The 21243-nt window shown below is 39.6% G+C and overlaps 1 protein-coding gene across 1 annotated transcript in view; it reads right to left on the bottom strand.

Annotated features, from left to right (window-relative positions):
- The window catches only part of tmtopsa (teleost multiple tissue opsin a), a 28722-nt gene extending 10858 nt beyond the window's left edge, over nucleotides 1–17864 (bottom strand). Inside the window, exons 1-3 of the mRNA XM_083525187.1 lie at nucleotides 17411–17864; nucleotides 12328–12656; nucleotides 232–465 (exon numbers count right to left, since the gene is read on the bottom strand). Of these exons, the coding sequence (XP_083381313.1) occupies nucleotides 232–465; nucleotides 12328–12656; nucleotides 17411–17768 (921 nt within the window). The 5' untranslated portion in view covers nucleotides 17769–17864. The remainder of the gene's footprint in view (nucleotides 1–231; nucleotides 466–12327; nucleotides 12657–17410) is intronic.
- Nucleotides 17865–21243: the final 3379 nt, after the last annotated feature.

Genomic DNA, 21243 nt, shown 5'->3' with positions numbered 1-21243 from the left:
AGAAGTTTCCACTTGAATAAAAAAAAAAAAAAAACAAGAAAAAGAAAAAAATTATACATAAATATGTATGATCTGTGAGATCTGTGAAAATAAATATGGCTGAAAAGCTCCCACCATGAAGATGCTTTCACATATTGATTACGTCGATCCTTCAAAATCTAGATACTGTATAGAGTATAGATCAGAATATCATAATCAGTATATTGATCAGAAACAGATCCTCGTCCTCACCTGCTTGTTCATGAAGATGTAAATGACAGGGTTGATGATGGTGCTGGTTTTGGCCAAGAGCGAGGGAACGATGCTGGCCTCAGCTGTCACCAGACCTGGCGCTCCAAACGTAGCCAGCAGCGCCATGATGCCGTATGGGAGCCAGCAGAGCAAATAACACAGCACCATCGTGATGACCATGACGAGGACACGCTGCTCACGTTTACGGCCGGTCGACGTTGTCAAGCTGCTCACCTTCAGGACCAAAACAATAAATACAGTTTTGTCAATCCAGCACAAGTGAAAGTTCTGCGTAATAATGTATAATGATGATAATCCGAATGCAATGCAGTATTCAACCTCTCAATATTCCGTTTATGCGAATGATGCAGAAATAATTCAGTCATCTGTCGTGCACCGAGAGAAAAACGCCTGACGCCTCGTTTCTGAGGTAATGAGGCACCAAACTGCACTGCATTTCAATTATTCTCACTTTAATTATAACTGTTATGACTGTTTATAGCAACGCAGCAGTTCAATACTGTCAAAAGTAATGTTCTCTCTCTCTCTCTCTCTCTCTCTCTCTCTCTCTCTCTTTCTTTCTTTCCCTCTCTCTATTTCTCTCTCTTCTGCTCTCTTTTGTTTGCTCTCTCAATTTTGTACTGTCTCAATTTCTTTCTGTGTTGCTCGCTCAATATCTCTCTTTCTTTCCCTCTCTCTATCTATAGGGGTCTTATTTACGGCCCCTAAGAGTGGCAGCTTGGCTAAACGGGGCTCGAACCCATGACCTTCCAATCAGTAACCCCGAGTCTTAACCACCCCATGCCTCCACACCCCACCTACATCAGTACCAGAGTTTCATATCACTGAAATCTCCCTGAAATCGCACAAATCTCCACAAAATCAACTGGAACATCTTCCCAGAAGAGTGGAGGGTTACTATAACAGCAAATGGGATGTTCAAAAAACACATGTATCAATCTTATGCTCAGGTGGCCACAAACTTTTGTCTGTATAGTGTATTCACCTGACATAATTCATTTTGGCTCCACGCATGCATAAATGGCCTGCCATTTCAGCCTTGTCAAGTTTTATCCATTTATAGCTACGTTAAATGGTGCATGAAAAAAGCTTTTTTTAAATCCCGTAGATTTCCAGATCTGGTCCTGGAGTAGCAGCAGTTCTGCACATTAGACTATTTTCTCTGCTCTAATACTCCCATTCTCCCTCTGACTGTTATTTGCAGAGGTTGAAAGTATAAAAGTATAAATACTTTGGTATTGTACTTAAGTAAATTTTTCTGGTATTAGAAACTTTTTACTTTCACTCATTAAATTTTTTACAGAAATGTCTGTACTTTCTATTAAATTAATACTTTTGAAGTTTTTAATACTCTAATCAACCTGGGCATGAACAAACATTGATGCTTTATGCAAAAGTTTTTATTGTAAGTAAAACAAAAACCCAACATAGAGCATGAAGACTAAATATTCTTGCAAATGTTTTTAAGTAATTTTGTTTTTTTAATATATATAAATTAAATGTTCAGGCCACTGAACCGAACCTTTGCTATGTTTCCACACGGATGGTTAATGAGGTGATACCGAGAAACTGTACCTCTTTTAACTTCCATACGAATTGCAGAATTAGAGAATATTTGTTTGTTTATTATTCGATTATTTGAAAGTAGTCATTTAGCGATTTCTATTCATGTATTTATTATGTCTGTGAGGCAGGTTTTCACTGAGATTCAGGTTGTTTTATTTATGTGTCTGTGAAGAGAGGAGGCAGAGAGCGCCCCCTGACTGTTTTCTTTATTTTACAAAAGCACAGCGTTTTGTTGTTATTATGAGTGTGTACAAAATAAAAGTTGACCCTTTACAGGTTCGATTGATATATTGCTGTTATCTGTACGATCATAAAAGAAAGATTAAGTTAAATTCATCTCAGCGTTACGAGGAAAAAATCCCACAAAACGCGCTGGCGCGTTTGTCGACCCCAGAGGGTTAATTCCCGGGATGTTGATCTGATGCTTGGTGCAAAAAAAATAATAGGTGGAGTATATTATTTAATTTCTTTTTATATCTGATTAGGATACATGAATAAACATGCTTTATCTTGACAGCCCTAATTCATATATCACTACAAAAAAACGAATTTCAAATTTGTTCTCTAATGAATGTATTCAGGCTGAACATCCACCATATAAAACACAAGCAGAAAAAAGATGATGATCATGTGATCAGGAATGTGTCTGTTCTCAGTCATGTTTCCATCACTGACTCCCTCTGTCTCATCCATGTTAACCCCAGACTTCTTACTGCCTTCTGTCTGCTGATTGTGAGCTTCATAAACTAGTTTACGTCTGTGGTGCGTGAGAGACAGGAAATGACACACCAGCGGTAGATTGAAAAAAACACGCAATGACAAGAAACAGGTTGATGAGCTGAAAAATACGAAGAAAAAATATTGACATTTCACCGAATAGTAACGAGCCTGTTTTGAGAATGTAAGAAGTAGAAAGTACAAATATGTGTGTAAAATTGTAATTAGTGAAAGAAAAAAGTTTTCTGAAAGAAAAAAAAAAACCAGTGAAGTAAAATACTGATTTCCAGAAAAACCTACTTAAGTACTATATCAAAGTCATTGTTACTTCTCACCTTTGCCTGTGACTGACAGTTATAAACAGTCATTATAACTCCTACTGCTTTTCCTGGACCATATTAATATATTCAGGAGCACAGGAGGGTAAAAGTTCAGCGTTGTAAAAGCGAGACTCTCGTATGAAGGAAGCTCATGTCCAACTGGCTTGTGTTCAGCTCTGCCTGTTTAATATTCATTACTGCAATGTGGCATCAGATTAATAAGTGATCAGGAATCTAAATTCGAGTGAGTCATTCCATGAAATCTGGAAAACGTAAGTAATTAACGTGGGCTGGAAACAGAGACGTACGTGGGTTCCGATCTTGAGTGTTACGCATCAAATGGTTTTCGAATGGTTTGTTCGCTGGAATCAATCAAACGTCAAGTCCAAATTTAGATTTCAGTACAGGATTTCATGACAGGAAATGATGTTCATGAAACATCCGGATTCCTGCTGTTTGTTTTTACTGGCTGACCTGCAGTGGTATTTGAGTAAATGTACTTTGTTACTATACTGTTGTTGTTTTTTTGTCTACTTTCTAGTTTTGTTAATATCCAAGTCACTTTTACTCACGACTCAACTACATTTATGATTGAATAGATGTACTTTTCTCTCCACTGTATTTTAATGGCCGATTACCGATTACTTTTTGAAGATGTCATTATGGCACAATGCTCTCCTACACTCATCTGCTAGGCATCTGTGAGCGACTTTTTAGCACCGCTGGCCTCCTTTTCAGTCCAAAAAGAGTTTGGAAAAAATTTCAAAAACTTTGAGAACCGGCTTTTAATGAAGTTGAAAAAAAATATCGGACCTCTGGGAGACGGAGAGGTGCATCACATCCCAGTCAGCTCTGAATGTTCTGTTTTAGTGTATCAACAATACATTTCTTTCATTTGTTTGTCCATTAAATATTAAATGCTCTTCTACTTTGTGACATGATACTGTCATTTTATTTGTTAATTGAAGCTCCTTCATTTGAAAATATTGGTTTATTACATTACGTCTTTTTTTTTTTTTTTTTGATCGACATGTTTGTTTCATTTTAGCATGTTGAAGAGCCTGTTGTGTTGATCTTGGTTAATGCACTGTTATGAATGGACGATTCGATTTCCGTATCAGCACACGAGAGGTTTTTTCCCGACATGTTCTGTATCGGAAAACGAGGCAGGGTCGGCCATTTTGAGTTGAGAAGCAGCAAGCCTGTGATCCGACTCAAAATTGGCGGCATGGGATCGGTGATGTGCAACCTGCGGCTCAGAATGCGTTCGTTCCCACCGCACCGTGTCAGCGTGATCAATTTTATTTACCATATTTTCCGGACTATAAGCCGCTACTTTTTTCCCCATGTTTTGAACCCCGCGGCTTAAACAACGTAGCGGCTAATTTATGAATTTTTCCTGGGTTTTTCCTGGTTTCATAAACTTCAAGCCAAAAAACTGAACCCCATAACATTAGACCAATGAAATTTCCGAACGGAAACGAAAAAACGCACCTCACCTGTGTTCTGAGCTGCACGGCATCGGGAGAAAAAACTTCCATCGGGTGATTTTTAAACGCACGACGATGCCAAAAGATAAACTCCCGAGAGAAATAGTTGTGAAAGGAAGGAGGAAGACTTTCTTGGTCGGCTACTGTTTAGATACAAGCAGTTGTAACGCGTTGAGTCTGGGTGAAGGGAGAGCTCGCTTCTGGCAGGCTATTCCCAAAATACGCTATGTTCCTAATGGAAGCGCAAATATTTCACCCGTTACACCGTGTGTAACGTGTCTTTTGTTAAAGCCTGTGTAAAGTACATTAGTGTAGACACCTGTGGCTTATTTATGTTAAAAATAAAAATATTTGTAAAATTCAGTACTTATATATGGATGCGCTTAATAGTTCGGAAATTACGGTACCAAAAAAAATTCAAGCGCACAATTAAATAATAGGATGTGCTGGATCAAGTGCTATTTTTCTAAGCTTTGTGGACAAGGGGGTGAATTTCATATTGTTTTTCATCTCATTCATGCTGTGGCCTTGAAAATCTGCATAATTTATACACATATTTATTGCAGTCTTTTTCTCTTTTTTTTTCAGCAAAACAACGTACAATCAGTTGCCTGCTACACCCTCTGGCTCGCTAATCGTCGAGCTCCACAGCAGCAACTATTGAACACAGCGTGTTAACTCATCAAAACAACCCCCCTGGTGCAAATTACTGGTCATACGCTGTCCCCGTGTCATATTTTATCATACCAAAAGGTTAAATCTAAACAATAAAACACCCATCTGGCGATCACAACCTTGGCAAAGCGGCTGCTCTTTCAGCTAAACAACGTTCCTGCCTCAGCATCTTTATCTCCAATAAAGTAGAAATCCTCAAACTAGCACCAGAAACGAAAAGACTCACAAAAAGGAATTGGAAGTCTGGCTGGCTTCGGACCTAATTATATGTGTACAATAAATCCTTGTGCAAAAGCAATGAAAGATTCAGCTATCAGTTAGAAGGAGTTTCTCAGCACACGCATCGAGATCCGTAATCCCAGCAGGAGATGCAGGTGAGATTCATAAGTCTGACAAACGACGGGGCCCGTTGCCTGATATTTATGAGAGCCGCGAGTCGTTATCCCGTCTCGCTGGCCCTCGGCATGCCGGCGCACTGCGAACAGAACGCCTCTGAGCAGAATTATTAATCCAGGAACGGGAGGTGAGAACGAGGCTGTGTGGAGAAACCACGGCCAAACATGAGGCTTAACAGGATAAACACTGACACGTGTCAATTATCTCATAAAGTTCTCTGCTGGCCAGACACACAATCTGATTTAGAAATTTGCGATAAAACCTACTGTACTACTAATATTGCACTAATGTAAATCCCACACTGTTCATTTCATATGTGTTACATTAACACAATTAATAAGGATCACTATTTTGCAACATTGCATCTAGTAATTATACAGAAAAATGATCATTTGCACTGCTTTACTTACATTATTATATACTCTGATGATCTTCCACACACTTCCAACTCTTGTAAAGCAGATTATTTTAGTTTCTAATCCATAATATGCAGCAAAAGTGTTTATATTTGTACAAAAGTATTTAACAGGCTAGAATAAGTGATTGGATAGATGGATGGATGGATGGATGGATGGATGGATAGATGGATGGATGGATGGATGATTAGCTATCTGTCATTTCTCTTTTCATATCTCTCTAGCTTGATTTCTCTCAATTTTTCTCTTTCACTCTATCTTGCTTGCTCTCTCACTTCCTCTCTTGCTCTTTCATTATCTGTCTCACAATCTTTTGCTCTCTCTCTTCATCTTACTCTCTTTTACTCTATCTTGAATGCTCTTCCTCTCTCTCTCTCTCTCTCTCTCTCTCTCTCTCTCTCTCTCTCTCTCTCTCTCTCTTTTAATAACTGCATGTCAATGGCTCAAGCCTTCATTTTTACTTCTAAAATGAAATACAACACTGTGGTATAAGTGGAATAATTGACTCTGACCCAACAAAATCATAGAAAAATAATGTCTCTCGATTTGGCAGCGTTCCCACGGCGGGTGTTTGTTCTTTTACTAATATTTCAATTATTCCTTATGTATTAACTGTAAATCTGGAAAAAACTTAAAAGCAAAATGTTGCCTTTTTCAAACACCTGAATCATTTTTAATATGTCGATCGATGAACAGAACAGAGGCCGTGTTACTAAACTTAAACTAAAATATCTCTATTAATGGCAAAATCTTCAAATTTTTCTGGCAGAAAGAACGAGAGAGAGAGAGAGAGAGAGAGAGAGAGAGAGAGAGAGAGAGAGAGAGAGAGAGAGAGAGAGACTCCTGCAGCCTACATAGGACACGGTTAAGGCAAATGTATGCTAATTCCATGCACCACCCACAACGCTGAACATTGAGAATCTCATCACGCAGTCATCAGAGCACACCAGCTGAAGTGGCATAAGTTTGTTCGCTCCCTGCAGCAACAGGAGCCAAAATGTTGAGCGTGACAGGCGCCTTGTCCAAAATGGCGCGTTGATGGCAGCGCATTGGCACTGTACCGAGACACACGTCTCCGATCTGAAGCTTGACAAGAAGCCCACATGGCAAGCTCTTTCCTCGCTCAACTACTGAAAACTCTTTAGGTAACATGGACTTACAGTGCGGCTCACATGTAACCCTTCTGCTCACCAAACTACCCCCAGATCTATGCCTCATTCAGACGAGACATGCCTTATCAGTTTACACTCTACTGGATCTAGCAGAGTGGCTCAAGTTTAAATCCTGGTGTCAAGACTGTGAGGACCTGAATCAAAGAAAGGAGCAGAAACATTAGGCACTGCAACCAAGACCAGGCCCAATCCAGACTCGCTTCTGTCCAACATGGAGCTGACCGAACCCCCAAAGCAGCAGCGCAGGTACCTTCACCCGCAAATCAGTCCTTACCAGCATGGCGATCTGAACGGATCAATGTTCTGTGCCCATACTGTAACAGTACAGAACATTACTTAAGCCAGTGTACCACTTTCCAGACATTTAGTAATGAGGAGATGATCAAAGACAACAAACGTTGTTGGAAATGTGGGCGATCACACAACAACCACTGGTCCAGTGGGGCATGATGCAATGCTGAAAATATAAACGAAACGTTTGTTATAAGTGTGTTTGCTTCACATTACTACGAGGGAAAGCGATTGATTTGTACCAGCTTTTTTGGCAGAACAAGGTCTGCTCAGAGGTTCTCAGAGTTCGCTTGCCGTTATGCCGCTCCCAGCATTATTCATTTTACACCAAAGTGGTTATTTGAGCAAAAATCACACTTGCAAATGTTGTGCTGTTGTATTAAATATCAGGCGGTAGGAACGAGCCCGTGGGGAATCACAGCTGTGCTGAAATTCTGAAGAACACAGCGCTTGGGAGTGTGATTATCGCTATTATACAACACTTGTACTGCTACATTTTTAACCAATAATATATGCAAAATCGCCCAGTTATAAATAAATCCCGGAGAAGCCACACCCGTTGTTAATCCATCGGATAACTTTCTTACAGTGATTCGTACCTCCTGGTGAAAATCTGTATCTTCTCTTTCTTTTCAGCTTCCCCACATAAGCTTTCATAGTCTAAAATTAGAAGTGATACTGATGCACTGATATAAACTGAGGCAGATCTTTTCCTCACAAGCGTCACCTCTGGTTCACTCTTTCACGATACATTTATTACTTTCAAATCTAATTTTTACTCTCTATACATTTTATAGACAAAAGTTTGTGAACACCTGAGCAATAGATTCGTATTTGCATCGTATTTTATATCCCATTCTACATTTAGTCTTCGTCTGCTGTTATAATAACCTCCACTCTTCTGGGAAGATGTTCCACTAGATTTTGTAAAGTCAGGTACTGTGTAGATGAGAAGGTGAAGAGGCCTGGAGTGCAGTCAGCATTTCAATTCATACCAATAATGTTTCAGCTCTATCGCAGGAGATCTTTTACACACTTCCAACCTATGGAAAGCACATCTTTGAGGAGCTGGATTTGTTGGAACAGGTTTGGATCTTCTAGTTCCAAGAAAGGGAAAATGTAATTCTACCATATCCAAAGACAATTGTGTGACTCCAGATTTATGGGGAACATTATTACATTATTAAAGGAACTATACAACATAATTTACTAAATGAAACTGAAATAACCTTCAGATAATTAGAATATTTGTGAGTGAGCTATTGCTATTAGGGAGGATGAGATTCACCCCGATACACTGCATCGGCATAAAAGTTGACGATCTGATGCATCGATTTCGAAAAGTGTGTATCGGATATAAATTGGTATTTGATTCGCGATGCATCGTTTTTTAATATATTTGCATCTGTAAAAACTATTTATTCATATATATAATTATCAGTAGTTATCAGATACTTATTATTTAGAAAGTGAGCAATAGTTTGTGACCAATATTTGATATGTAGACTGATTTCTCTTCGCTAAACCGTTTCTCGAGGCGTGTCCTGAGAGTCACAAAGAGTACAGATTAACATGGCAGAGGTAGAGCTGTAACTTTCTGGGGACAGAATAGGAAAAGAACGTCTGGTTTTATTAAAAAAAAATATATATTTTTTTATTTATTTTCATTATTTATTATTTTTTATAAAGGCGTGCTTTGTAAAAATACTCCGGAGCCACTAAGAACAACTGTAAGTAAATTGATAATTTTGCTGTCTGTCTGAACCAAAGAGAGAGAAGTGAACTATCAGTACCATAGTGAATTGCAGCATAATATTTTTTTCCATTGCATCTTATTGTGCTGGGTAATATCACATCGCACTACATTGTGAAAGGGGTGATAAATAGACTTGGTTTTTTTTAGACAGACGGACGGATGGACGGACGGACGGACGGACGGACGGACAGACAGACAGACAGACAGACAGACAGACAGACAGACAGACAGATAGATAGATAGTTAGTTAGTAAGTACACACGTACACCTGGTGTGCTGCATTTCTGAACAACGTAATCCTGACACTGTAATCATTTTGCATTCTCAAGTAAACACGTCTATTACTATACTACTTTTTCTACAGCAATTCTTTAATGAAATATTATCATAAAAAGCTGTGAGATTTTTTTTTTTCATTGCATTTCGTTGCTGTTCCTTTAAATACCACAATGAATTATTGATTCGATTTTCTTGTTTATAAAGCAGACAGGGTTTGCTCATATTTTCTGTCAGTGTGTCTTTGTGTGTGTTTGTGTGTGTGTGTTTGTGTGTGTGTGTGTGTGTGTGTGTGTGTGTGTGTGTGTGTGTGTGTGTGTGTGTGTGTGTGTGTGTACTAAGAAGCACAGCCAATAACCTTCACAGTGATGAATTCTACACCAGCTCTTGTTCTGTTCAAAGTTTCCCTGATTGGAATCGTTGCTTTTGCAGCTCCAAAATGTAAAAAGTCTCACAAACTGCAGCAAAGATTTGAATCAGATTTTTTTTTTTTTTTTTTATCTCACAGCTGCGCTTTTACAAGTGAAACTTTTACGAGAAACACACAAAAAACGTCCAGGAACACTTTACATATGAAAAATGGCAAATCTGAACAATTTGATAAGATACATTTACATTTATAGCATTGGGCAGATGCCCTCATCCAGGTTCATGTGACTGCTGGCAATCAGAAAATATTTTTTATAGTAATTTGTCCAGTAGCAACCAAGAACATTCAGCATGCAGTAAAGGTTTTCTCAATGGGGGTGATCTCCAATCTGATGGCAGGAAGGACATGTAGAACCTTAGACTGTGAACTCACTTACAGATGTTGTTGTCTATCACTCAGGAGTTAAATATGATTTTAGCAACAAAAAAAAATGCTTACCTATAATTAAGATAATACAGCTTCACACTATTAACCATATGTCTCAAACCCCCCCCCCCCCCCCTCTCCACCCCCCCAAACCCTGGAACGTCTTTTTGATCAAGAGAAAAAATGCACATCTGCTCTGTTCTTCTTCGTCCTACTGTCTGCAAAAACCTAAAAAAAAAAAAGCTTTTATCTCGGACTTTGAAGTAAACAACAAAGTGCTCATTAGCGCTGGCTTTTATAGTTTTCGCTCGACCAGAAATCACAAAAGAGCGCGGAAAAATTGTCTTATGGATAATAACGAGTAAGAGTTAAGTAAGTAAGTAAGTAGGAGTTATTCCAGGAAATAAGAGACAGAAAAAGCAAGAAATCAATCAAGAATGAAGTTCTGTTAAATTCTCAATTCTGATTGGTCAGAAGGTTTTGAATGATGTTGAACAACAGCAATTCTGGATGAAATTCTAATCACAACAAATTTTTCATAGAGACTTGGTGGCCAAAAATAAAAGTTGAAAAATGTATTATTATTATTATTATTATTATTATTATTATTATTATTATTATTATTAGCCAAATCCATAATCCAGAGGTCCATAGCCACCATATTACCAGGCCATGAAAGAGTTTCCACTGGGTCAGAACAACATTATGTGGAAAATATGACACTGTATTATTTATTGTGTTTTTAGCCACCATCCATATTTACATATGTTTCAGGCTGGGTCTAGACTAATCCAGATCAATTTAATAATTGGTTGCTTATTCACACTGAAATGTATGTAAATGTTTACGTTCCTGTACTGCGTAAAACAAAACGTAAAGCACTTCGAGCTGCATCATTTCCGCCTGGCGTACATTTACTTCCCGGCTCTTTGCAGCGATCTGCGAGGATGAAAAAATAGAAAACACACCTGGATGTGGTGTTGAAGAAAAATAAACAGCAGTGACTTCCTGCCATTGATTATTCTCCTGCCCCCAAAAAAGCAGCTGTTGCGCCAAAACCCATAACTCACAACACTGCAAATAGAACAAAACGCTGCAGGGAAGCAGCTTTGTCCCTGATTTGCAACCCCCCTATTGTTTACCGCTTCCTCTGTTGGGTTATTGGTTAGCAGGGGTGTCAGGGGTGTGAAGGAGATTCATTATGATCACTCTCGCTTTGGCGTACAGTCGGAGAGGTGCTTTATTAAACGGGGAGATTTGTGGCGGCTTCATGAAGACGAGAAGAGTGTGCGTGAAGGAAAAAGGTGAGGGAAGCGTTTTAACACAACAGGGTGTTATTCATAAGCAGAGATACAGATTTCACACTGGTGTTATTAGACTTAAATTTAATTCAAAACCCTGCTGATGTTTCATTGCCTGGGCATTGGCATAATTAAGGAAATAAAAGGTGTGTTCCAGGTTCGGGTGCTGATTTTTGTCAATAATGTGTCTGTTTTCAAAGACATGATCTTCCAGACTATTGGCTTTCGGTGTTCAAGTTACTGAACATGTTTGGAGTGGTGGACAGTAACAAAGTAAATGGAATTTGTTACTGTACTTAAGTTTGACTTTTTACTCAATTACATTTTTACCTTCAATTATAACATTTAGACAGCTGAGAAGTTGACGGATAAGGGCCTTGCTCAAGGGCCCAGGGGTGGCAGCTTGGTAGAGCAGGGATTCAAAATTATGACCTTTTGTTCAGAAGTCCAACCTCCTAACCACTGAGCGCCCACTTCCGCTGTGTAAAGGCTGAAATGAAAGAACTTGTGTGTCCTAAAAAAATCTCCTCACTCCTACTGAACACCATTGGGATGACCTGGAACATCAACTAAATCCCATACCTCCTCATCTAATGCTCTTGTAGCTGAATCCCCCACAGCTACTCTCAGAATCTAGTGGAAAGCCTTACCAGAAAAGTGGAGCTTATTATAAGGAAGACTCATGGAGGATTCTCAACCCTGGAGCAGACAAATTTGTGGAATCCTGCCAACTTCCCGCAAACTGAACAAGCTGCTCGGATCTGTGGTTAAATGTTTGGATCCAACCGGATAGTGGTCTAGTTGACATTACTCAACTTCAACATAACCACACCTAAAGGACTGAGAACCTCCAGGACACACCATCCTGTATACCAGAGGAGCTTTTCGAACCAGGTGTCTTACCTGCTTGATCGCATGCAGCAGCTTCCCATAAGAGTAGACTATGACAAGGAACGGGAGAATAAGGCAGAAGATGAAGAGGCAGATGATGTAGGAGATGTTGTTGGTCGTCTTGGCTGCCCAGTCCACCGAGCATGTGGTTCCGGGCCCCTCGGGTCCGTAGCGACTCCAACCGAAGAATGGCGGCAGAGTCCAGATGAGGGAGTAGACCCAGGACAGCACAACTCCCAGTGCAACTTTTCTGTAGTTGGTGATGTCAGGCTTGGTCGGGGACATCATGGTGCAGTAGCGCTCATAGGAAAGCACCGCCAGGGAGATGAGCGACACAATACCTAGAAAGAGGCATGATGGGATACATTATCATTATACACTGATATAAAGTGAATTAGAATTTCTGTAGCACTAAAAAAATTTAAATGAAGAAATCTTTTTTTTTTTTGTCATTTCATTCTTTTGATCACCTTCATATGGGAGGTCTATGGGAGTCATGTGATTAAAGAACGAACGACGCGGATTAGAACAGTGTAGAGAGGTAAACTACATGATTCTGTTCCTGTACATAACCTACAGAGATTTTTCCGATGCTTTGCTCATGCGCATTAATCATTCATGCAAAGAGAATCCCAATCCCAATTCCAAAAAGGTTGCAGGGATTTAAATTAAGGAGTAAAGTAGAGGATTTGATACAATGTGCACAGAAAAAGAGAGCGCTGGGTTTCTATTTCTATTCAAATACAACAATCAGCACTCAACCAGGCAATCACTGCACTGCTGTAGATGAATGCTCCTTTGATTCAGAGGCGTAACAGCACCCGGACCACAGACGGATCTGGGTTTTGGCTCATATTCAAACGTCGTTACAAATATTTTTGTTTTAACGATTCCATTTTAATTGGAGGCCTGGAGAGGAGAATAGCGAAGTGGCCCGATTTCAAGTGGACAAATCTGAACAACCGGATCAAAACAAAGCTCTTCTGTCTAATGCCAGACCTGCACAAGTTTCATGGCAGTGTAATCGCACGCCAAATCTACTGGATATCATGAAAGGCTGTTTTGATAACAACATTATGTCGATTAGCCTGGTGAAAACACATGCTATGGATGTCAGCAGGGTAAACGTTTGCGGGTATTTGCTTTGCTTTGTTTGCTTTAGGCACAGGCACGAGCAAATTCATGGCAATTAAGAACCAGTCAGTCTCTTGGGGGGAACCATTCTGCAGTGTGCTCTGATCGTTTTAACTAAAGGTCTGCTGAGCATGTCAGATCTTCACGCTTACGGCTAGTCCACCACACAAGATCTCAGTGTGTAGCTACTGTTCAGACAATATTTAGTGCATTTAAATGCAGATATACTTTGTAGCCACTTTAAACGTGTTTTATTGCTATAATTATCTCATGCATGTCAGTTTGGAGGAAGACAAAAATGGATTGCCTGTGGAAAAAAAAAATGGTTCTTGTGCCTTAAAGTGTTGTAGCGCCAGGGCAACAGATGGTGGTGAGATGTCTGTGTGATGTCCAATGTGATGGTTGTTTTGGTACTCTAGTGGTGTAGAGTTTGTGAAGAATGGGCAGAGGAGCACCAATATTCTTCTCAGGAGTCCAGACTCTCCTCTGTAGTCTTCTAATGTCTGATTTGGTAGTCAAAGCATAGAGTAATCAATGTACGCAGGACAAACTTAAGGTCTGCTGAGAAAAATCCGCATCACCAGCGCTTATGGTAGGTCTAACTTTTTGAGCTGGAGACGGACGAACTTTCTCCGCTGAGGCTCCTTTTTGAAGGATTGTTTATGTGGAAGACAATGCAGGTAGTGTGTGTCTCTTAGGATTACACAAATATCTAAACCAGACAAATGCTAGTAAAATATTACTCAAAATTAAAGTAACAAGCACCATTTTTATGGGTTTTAATATCAGTGATTGATTTGTAATTGGCTGTAGGAAAAAAGATCTAGATGAATAAATAGGGAGCAGGGTGTCAAGATTAGATGAGCCAAATCTAGTGGCTTTTGACCAGAAGGTGGAGCTCTCACAAAATTTGTTGTGTACCCTCAGGTCATGGTCAGGGCAGTTTTTGAGATTTTTTGGCATTCTGGGTGAGATTCCTATTGTCACCATCCCACCATGGATCCCACCACAATGCTTCACCACCACCACACCATACAACTCAGTTGCCTATACCTAGGAACTGAAGTTGTTATTGAGATAACCATCACTTCCTGTTTGGGGGCTTTGCTTTCAGATTTGTTGGTCTATCACAAGCAAATCCTTTGCCGTAGTTAATATTCTTCTGCTACCTTTTGTGGGGTGTAGTCTGACTATGACATGTACCAAAGTTTGTGATGATTGGACCAGTTTTTAACTAAAAATGCAGTTTAAAAAGAAAATCCAATATGGCGGAAAATCAAACTAAGCACTTTAGGAAATTGATGCCAAAGAGTGAGCTGAACTCGTTTTGACCCAGAGAGTTTAAAGATGCCTGGCTTTTTAATTGCATACCAGCAATACAGCAAAATACAAGCCTACTTCCTTTTGCGATCCTATTCCGATCACAAATCCGACTTCGTTTTTTTTTTTTAATGATGCAGGTTTAAAGTGGACTGAAAGGTCTTATCCTTTTTTTTGGTCATGAATCCATTAAGCAATTTGCTTTGCAGCATATGGTGAGAAAATCTCTGGAGCTCCAATTGATGAAAAATGGTGTTAATCGAATGCAAATGAAAAGAGAAGTCTGGAAAAAGGCATCCAGTGAAAACATTACAGGCTACTTCGTGCTCATTAAATCTAACGCGATTAGAACCCCGCATTTCCTCATTGAACGGCTGACCTCCTTCTGCTGAACAAAACAGACATCTTTTCAGCTTGCCGGATAAAAAAACCCAACAACGAGCGCTAATTACTCTTTTTGTTTTTTGATAAGGTTAATATCTCAATGCGAAGGTGAGCGTGTTAGAAGAATGCAATTCATTCTTGCCAAATCGCTGCTCTACCTCCAAACACATCTGCTCTCTGACTTGGTCCCCGGCTAATTCTGCATCGCTGCGCTCGATTAAAAAACATTTATGGTAATAAAATATCATTTTCTTTCCTTTATTGCCCCCAGTCCCTACAGATGTGGTTCGTTATTATCATGCCGTCTCTCACGGAGCACAGAGAACATTATACTCAATTCTGTTATAGATTTGCAAAAAATTTTTTAACACACATTGCACCCTAAGATCATCAATACCAGATATTTGGACATCATACTGTGTAATAGATTCACCTAGATGCTGAAGTTGAAGGCACTTATAATTGCAGAGCTTTTTTGGATACAATAGAATTTAAATTTCACTTCAAATGAATGACGAGACCCAAACCTGCATAAAGCCAGATCCATGAAGATATGACTTACAGTAGAAGAGTGTCCTGCTATAGAGCTCTGAGCGCTATAGACCTCAGCCTTAACCAGGTAAGCCTACTTAATAGATACATTATATTGCCAAAAGTTTGTGGACACCTAGTCATAAGTACAGTATGTGCTTTTTGAGCATCAGGATTCCACAATAAGTCCCAATTTGCTGTTTTATAATTCCTTCCACTCTTCTAGGAAGATGTTCCAATAGATTTTGGAGTGTGCTTGTGGAGATTTGTGTTCATTCAGACACAGGGGGTGGTAGTAAATGCATGTATTGATGAAGGTGAGGAGGCCTGGGGTGCAGTCAGCGTTCACATTCATCCCAAAGGGTTGAGGTCAGAGATTTAAAGCAAGAGATCTTCCACTCCAGCACATGCAAAACACATCCTCATGGAGTTTGCTTTGTATACACTGTCATGCTGGAAGATGTTTGAGTCTCCTAGTTCAAGTGAAAGGAAAATTTCATGGACTTTTCAGAAACTCTGTATAATTGTGTGCCTTCAGCTTAGCGATAACAGTTTGGGAAAGAACCACATATGGTTCATGGGAAAGTCAGGTGTCCCAATACCTTTGTCCACATAGTGTATGAGATAAATAATAAAAGGTACTCAGGTACCCAATGTGCTAATGCTACGTCTTAAAGTAAGAAAAAAGCAACATAATGTGCAATTTGGAATTAAATTACAAAATTACTGAACTTCACCTTGTTTCTGAGGTGGTACCTTCATTAACAGACCGGTACACACTCTCCCAGTTTAAGTGCAGATTAAAACCGTATCTTTTTAGCGAGTCCTACACATAACACACATCACATCATAACCTTGTGCTCCAGAACATCTGATCACATGCACATTATCAACTCGTGCTGTTAATATCATGAACAGCAGCTAGGCTAATTCCTCTCCACTGCTTCTCTTTCTCTCCCCATCCCGAGGCATCCTGAGGTTGCTCCAGCCCCAGTCACGTCCCACCTCATGAAGATTATGGACCTTTAAAGAAGTAGATGCCTGCAAACATCCCGAACCATCCAGAGATGTACCGGTGCCAATTGGATCCCACTTTTTGGTACCTTTTTAAGCATCTTTTACTGGAAAATGTGGATCTGGAAGCATTAAATAACCCAAATGGACCTTCATGGGACTGCCATCATATTTACCTTTCCAGGTAACAGACACGTACTAAAGGTACCAAAGCTGTACGTGTGAAAGGTTTTACTATCCTGTGTGAATACAAGGTATTACACAATTGCACCTCACAGTCTCTAAAAACGGTACTAAACTGGATCGTTCCATGTTATGGTATGGGTACTAGTGTATGATTTAAGATACAGATTTAAAGTAAGTGAAGGATTTTATGAGGATGCTACAGTCATTCTAGTTAAAATCTACAAGCTAAAGGTACTAAAGGTACCAATGAATGAATTATGTGGATGCAGTAGCGTTCAATGCATAGGTCGGGCTTATATACTGAAGGGTACTTGATGAAACCGAGCCTATGAAGAATGAAAGATACCTTTTAGTACCCTGGAGTGCACATGCAACTTTGATTGCGAATGAATGAATGAATTGATGGATGGCTGGATGGATGGCTGGATGGATGGATGGATGGATGGATGGATGAGAGAATGAGAGAATAAGCGCAGTGGACCCGATGTAAATTTCCTGAAATGTACCCCAGACCACGCGCACTCACCGAAGAGGGAATTGGCGAATCCGTACCACACGCACGCGGTGCGTCCGGCGAGCCAGCGTCCGCGCGTGCTGGCGGCGAGGCTGAGCGGCGTGGCGAGCGCGCACACGAGCAGGTCGCTGAATGAGATGTTGACGAGCAGCAGGTTGATGGGGGAACGCAGCGCCTTGTGGCGGCCGAACAGCACGAGCGTCAGCAGATTGCTCGCGAAGCCGAAGGTGGAGATGAAGCCGAGGCACGCGGCCACCACCGAGTGTGCGGTGGGGCTCAGACTGAGCGCAGAGTCACGAGTCGCCCCGAGGTCCGAAACAGACCCCGGAGACTCGGAGCAGCAGCTCGCGCTCCCGTTGGACCAAACCATCGCCGGACCGCGCGCATTTGACACACTCACACACGCGCGGAGATCAAAGGGTTTTAATTCGAGTTCAGTAGAGTAAGACGTGTGTGTGTGTGTGTGTGTGTGTGTGTGTGTGTGTGTGTGTGTGTGTGTGTGTGTGTGTGTGTGACATACAGTAGTTTTTGTACTTTATTCCTTGAGATGTGACAAGTTTGGAGTGGCTCTGCCCCACAGAGTGGTGATTGGACGCCCTCTCTTCATACACACATACACACAAACACACACACACACACACACACACACACACACACACACACACACACACACACACACAAATAGAGAGAAGTAAGATATAAATAAATACACGTGTTCTCTCTCTCTCTCTCTCTCTCTCTCGTTCACACAATACACTTCCGCTATCTTTCACACACACACACACACACACACACACACACACACACACACACACACACACATTTGCCTAGAAATATGAATCTGTCCAAAACCACCTGAACAAAAGCAAAACGAATAGTAAAAAGGCCAAAAGATCACAATTCCTTCAATCACATGATTGATTTACCTAAAAGTCATAAATAAGACTTGTTGTTTTTCTTTATTCTGTAATAATAACATCTGTAGTTTATTTTTACAACTACTAATATATATTACATCATAGTTTAGCTTTTTCTGATGCACATCTCCAGCCTTGCTGCAGTGGTAATGGTGAGAAAGTGCACTGCATAGTGAAATCTATAGCTGTAAGTGTAGGGTCTGAATTGGAGGACATTTTACTCCTGTCAGTGTTGGAGGACAGCTAGATTTATTTTTTACCTTAATTCATGCAGGTGTTTTATGGTGTCTAGATTCTTGACAGGCTCATATTACCCTAGAGCTTTCAGCGAGCTTAAATTAGACCCACCTCAGTATTAATGAGGGGACACACTGTGCATGTAGGAACGTCCTCTTATTGTAAGAACATCACAAGACCGCTGTCCATGGTCCTGAATTTTCACTGTAGTTGCCTTTAAATAGAGGTGTAAAATTTAAACTTTCACACAATACAATACAACATGATACGATGATATAATATTATATTATATAATACACTATATGAAGAAAAGTATTAGGACACCTCACAATATGTGGTTCTTCCCCAAATTGTTAGGTTAGGTTATTATAACAGCAAACGCAGACTTAATGTGGAATTGAATGTTCAAAGAACACATACGAATCTTATGATGAGTTGTCCAAAAACTAGACACCTGATACACCATTCCACATTTAGTGCCTATTTACTTTTATAATAGCCTCCAATTTTTTGGGAAGAAGCTCCACTAGATTTTGTGGAGATTTGTGGAGATTCATCCAGCCAGGTACTGCCACTTCAGGTACTGATGAAGGTTGAGGTGAGGAGACCTGGGGTTCACATTCAATGTTTAATAGGGTTGAGGTCAGAGCTCTATAGAAGGCCACTCAAGATCTTCCAACCCATGTAAAGTATATCTTCATATATCTTCAGGAGCATTGTCATACTGGAACAGGTTTGGGTCTCCTTTTTGAAATGAAGGGAAAATGTAATGCTCTTGCATCCAAAGTCAGGTGTCCCAATACTTTTGCTTTTATTTCCTATACTTTAGATTGCATACTTTATACTGAATCTATGCACACATTATGGTTTTTATGCTGCATATTAAATTGTGCATGCTGCATAATAGTGGCATTATAAATCGTTTTTTAAACATCCTCACTTCCATTTTCCTCTCAATTTCTTCTGAACTGCTTCTCTGTAGTGGATCGCAGACACATTGTAGTTTCCTCCTGAAGCCGTGAGATGAAAACCTATTGGGATTTACTATTGATCAGACGCACACAGAAGCGAGGATCCTATCGGATTGTTATGGGCTCTTTCTCAGGGGACCGAACAAAAGGGGCACAACAGAAAGTCCAGGATGAAACAACACAATTAAACAAGCAGCATTGATTTAACATTAGGATGTTAAATACACAACGATGTGGAAGTGAAATTGGGCTGTGAAAAGGCATTAATAGTGTGAGGAAGTGCATTAAAAACTGATGCTACGAAGGGTTTAACATTAAATAATGACTATAGAGTGAGTAGGAAAAGCCACAGGGAAATATGGTGCCTGGAGCTGGTGTCAAGACTGACATACTATCTCATAATTGAGATACTAAGCCAGTACAAGATATTAGATCAGATTTTTGAGATACTGTCTCATCATCATCATACCAAATCACAATGTTGAGATACTATCTTTTAGTTTTGAGATAACAAGGTCCTAATTTTGAGATACTATCTCATAATTTCGAGATACCAATTCACAATTATGGGATACTATAGCAAAAATATTCAGATACCAAGTAAATTTTTAGATACTATCTCAGCATTTTTATCTCATATCTCATTATTTTGAAATACTAAATCATACTTTGGGAATACTATTTCATAATTTTGAGATATCAGAATGTTAGGATTTTCTCTTACATTAGATTCATTGTTGCTAAGAGATTGAAACCAGAGGAATCAGCTATCATGTGTACACAAACCTTTCAATAATTACAGAATCTCCCACTAATGACTTTTTAGCTCATAATTATGATTTCATATTTAAACATTATTTTAGTTTGTTTAAATCAGTGTTGCCAAGTGTATATTTTTTCCTTAAAAATCCATGTGAAATTTGTTTACTAAAATAACTATTAATTATGGCCTGAACCTATAAAGCAGAGTCCCACTGCAGTCTTCTTTAAAGATTTAGTTTAGGGAGAATTGCAGAAATAAACACTTCAGTTTGAAACCATGAACTTATTCAAGGAAACTATAAATCTTAAAATTATTATCTATTACTAAACCTTGGGTTTCTTCAGGCTTGTGGATGTAATTTATCACTTTTTGTTGCCATGCGGTTTATAAATGTTATCTTTTTTTTTCAGGTCTGAGAGTTGAATCTCATTACTTTTGCACACCAGAGTAGGCTTTGTGTATTGAATAGGAGCTGGAGGCAAAAAGATGCAGATGCAGAGTCTTTTGATTGAAGCTCTTCCCAAACACATGACTGTGATTGTACTTTACAGGAGTGAGATCTCATTTTAAAAAGCCTCCACTTGCGTTTTTTCGAAACGTTCAAGTTTTTTGGTCAGAAGCAAAATATTATTTCATTAAAAATAAAATTACATTAAAATAAGCATGACTTGTATTTCAGTATCTCTGCAATAAAAAGAGCTCAGATTTTAGCTACAGTCCATTCAGGATTAAATCATTGTGTTTGCCTGTCCACCTCGCATGCTTGTTTAGACCACCATTTAAAAGATAGGATTGACAGCCAGATGATAGCCCTAGGTTTAATGATATTTTATTTAGATTTAGTTTTTTCCACGAGTGTTATAATAAAAGCATCTATTCAATGCCTGAGTGTGTTTACAGACATCCTAGTGAGAGTCAAAGCAGTGTATGAGATGCTGGTTTGATGGAATCACAACA

Source organism: Silurus aristotelis (assembly GCF_946808225.1).
Source record: "Silurus aristotelis genome assembly, chromosome: 22".
Lineage (NCBI taxonomy): Eukaryota > Metazoa > Chordata > Actinopteri > Siluriformes > Siluridae > Silurus > Silurus aristotelis.
Note: the sequence above shows the minus strand (reverse complement) of the source record. Positions and strands in the feature narration are given on the sequence as shown.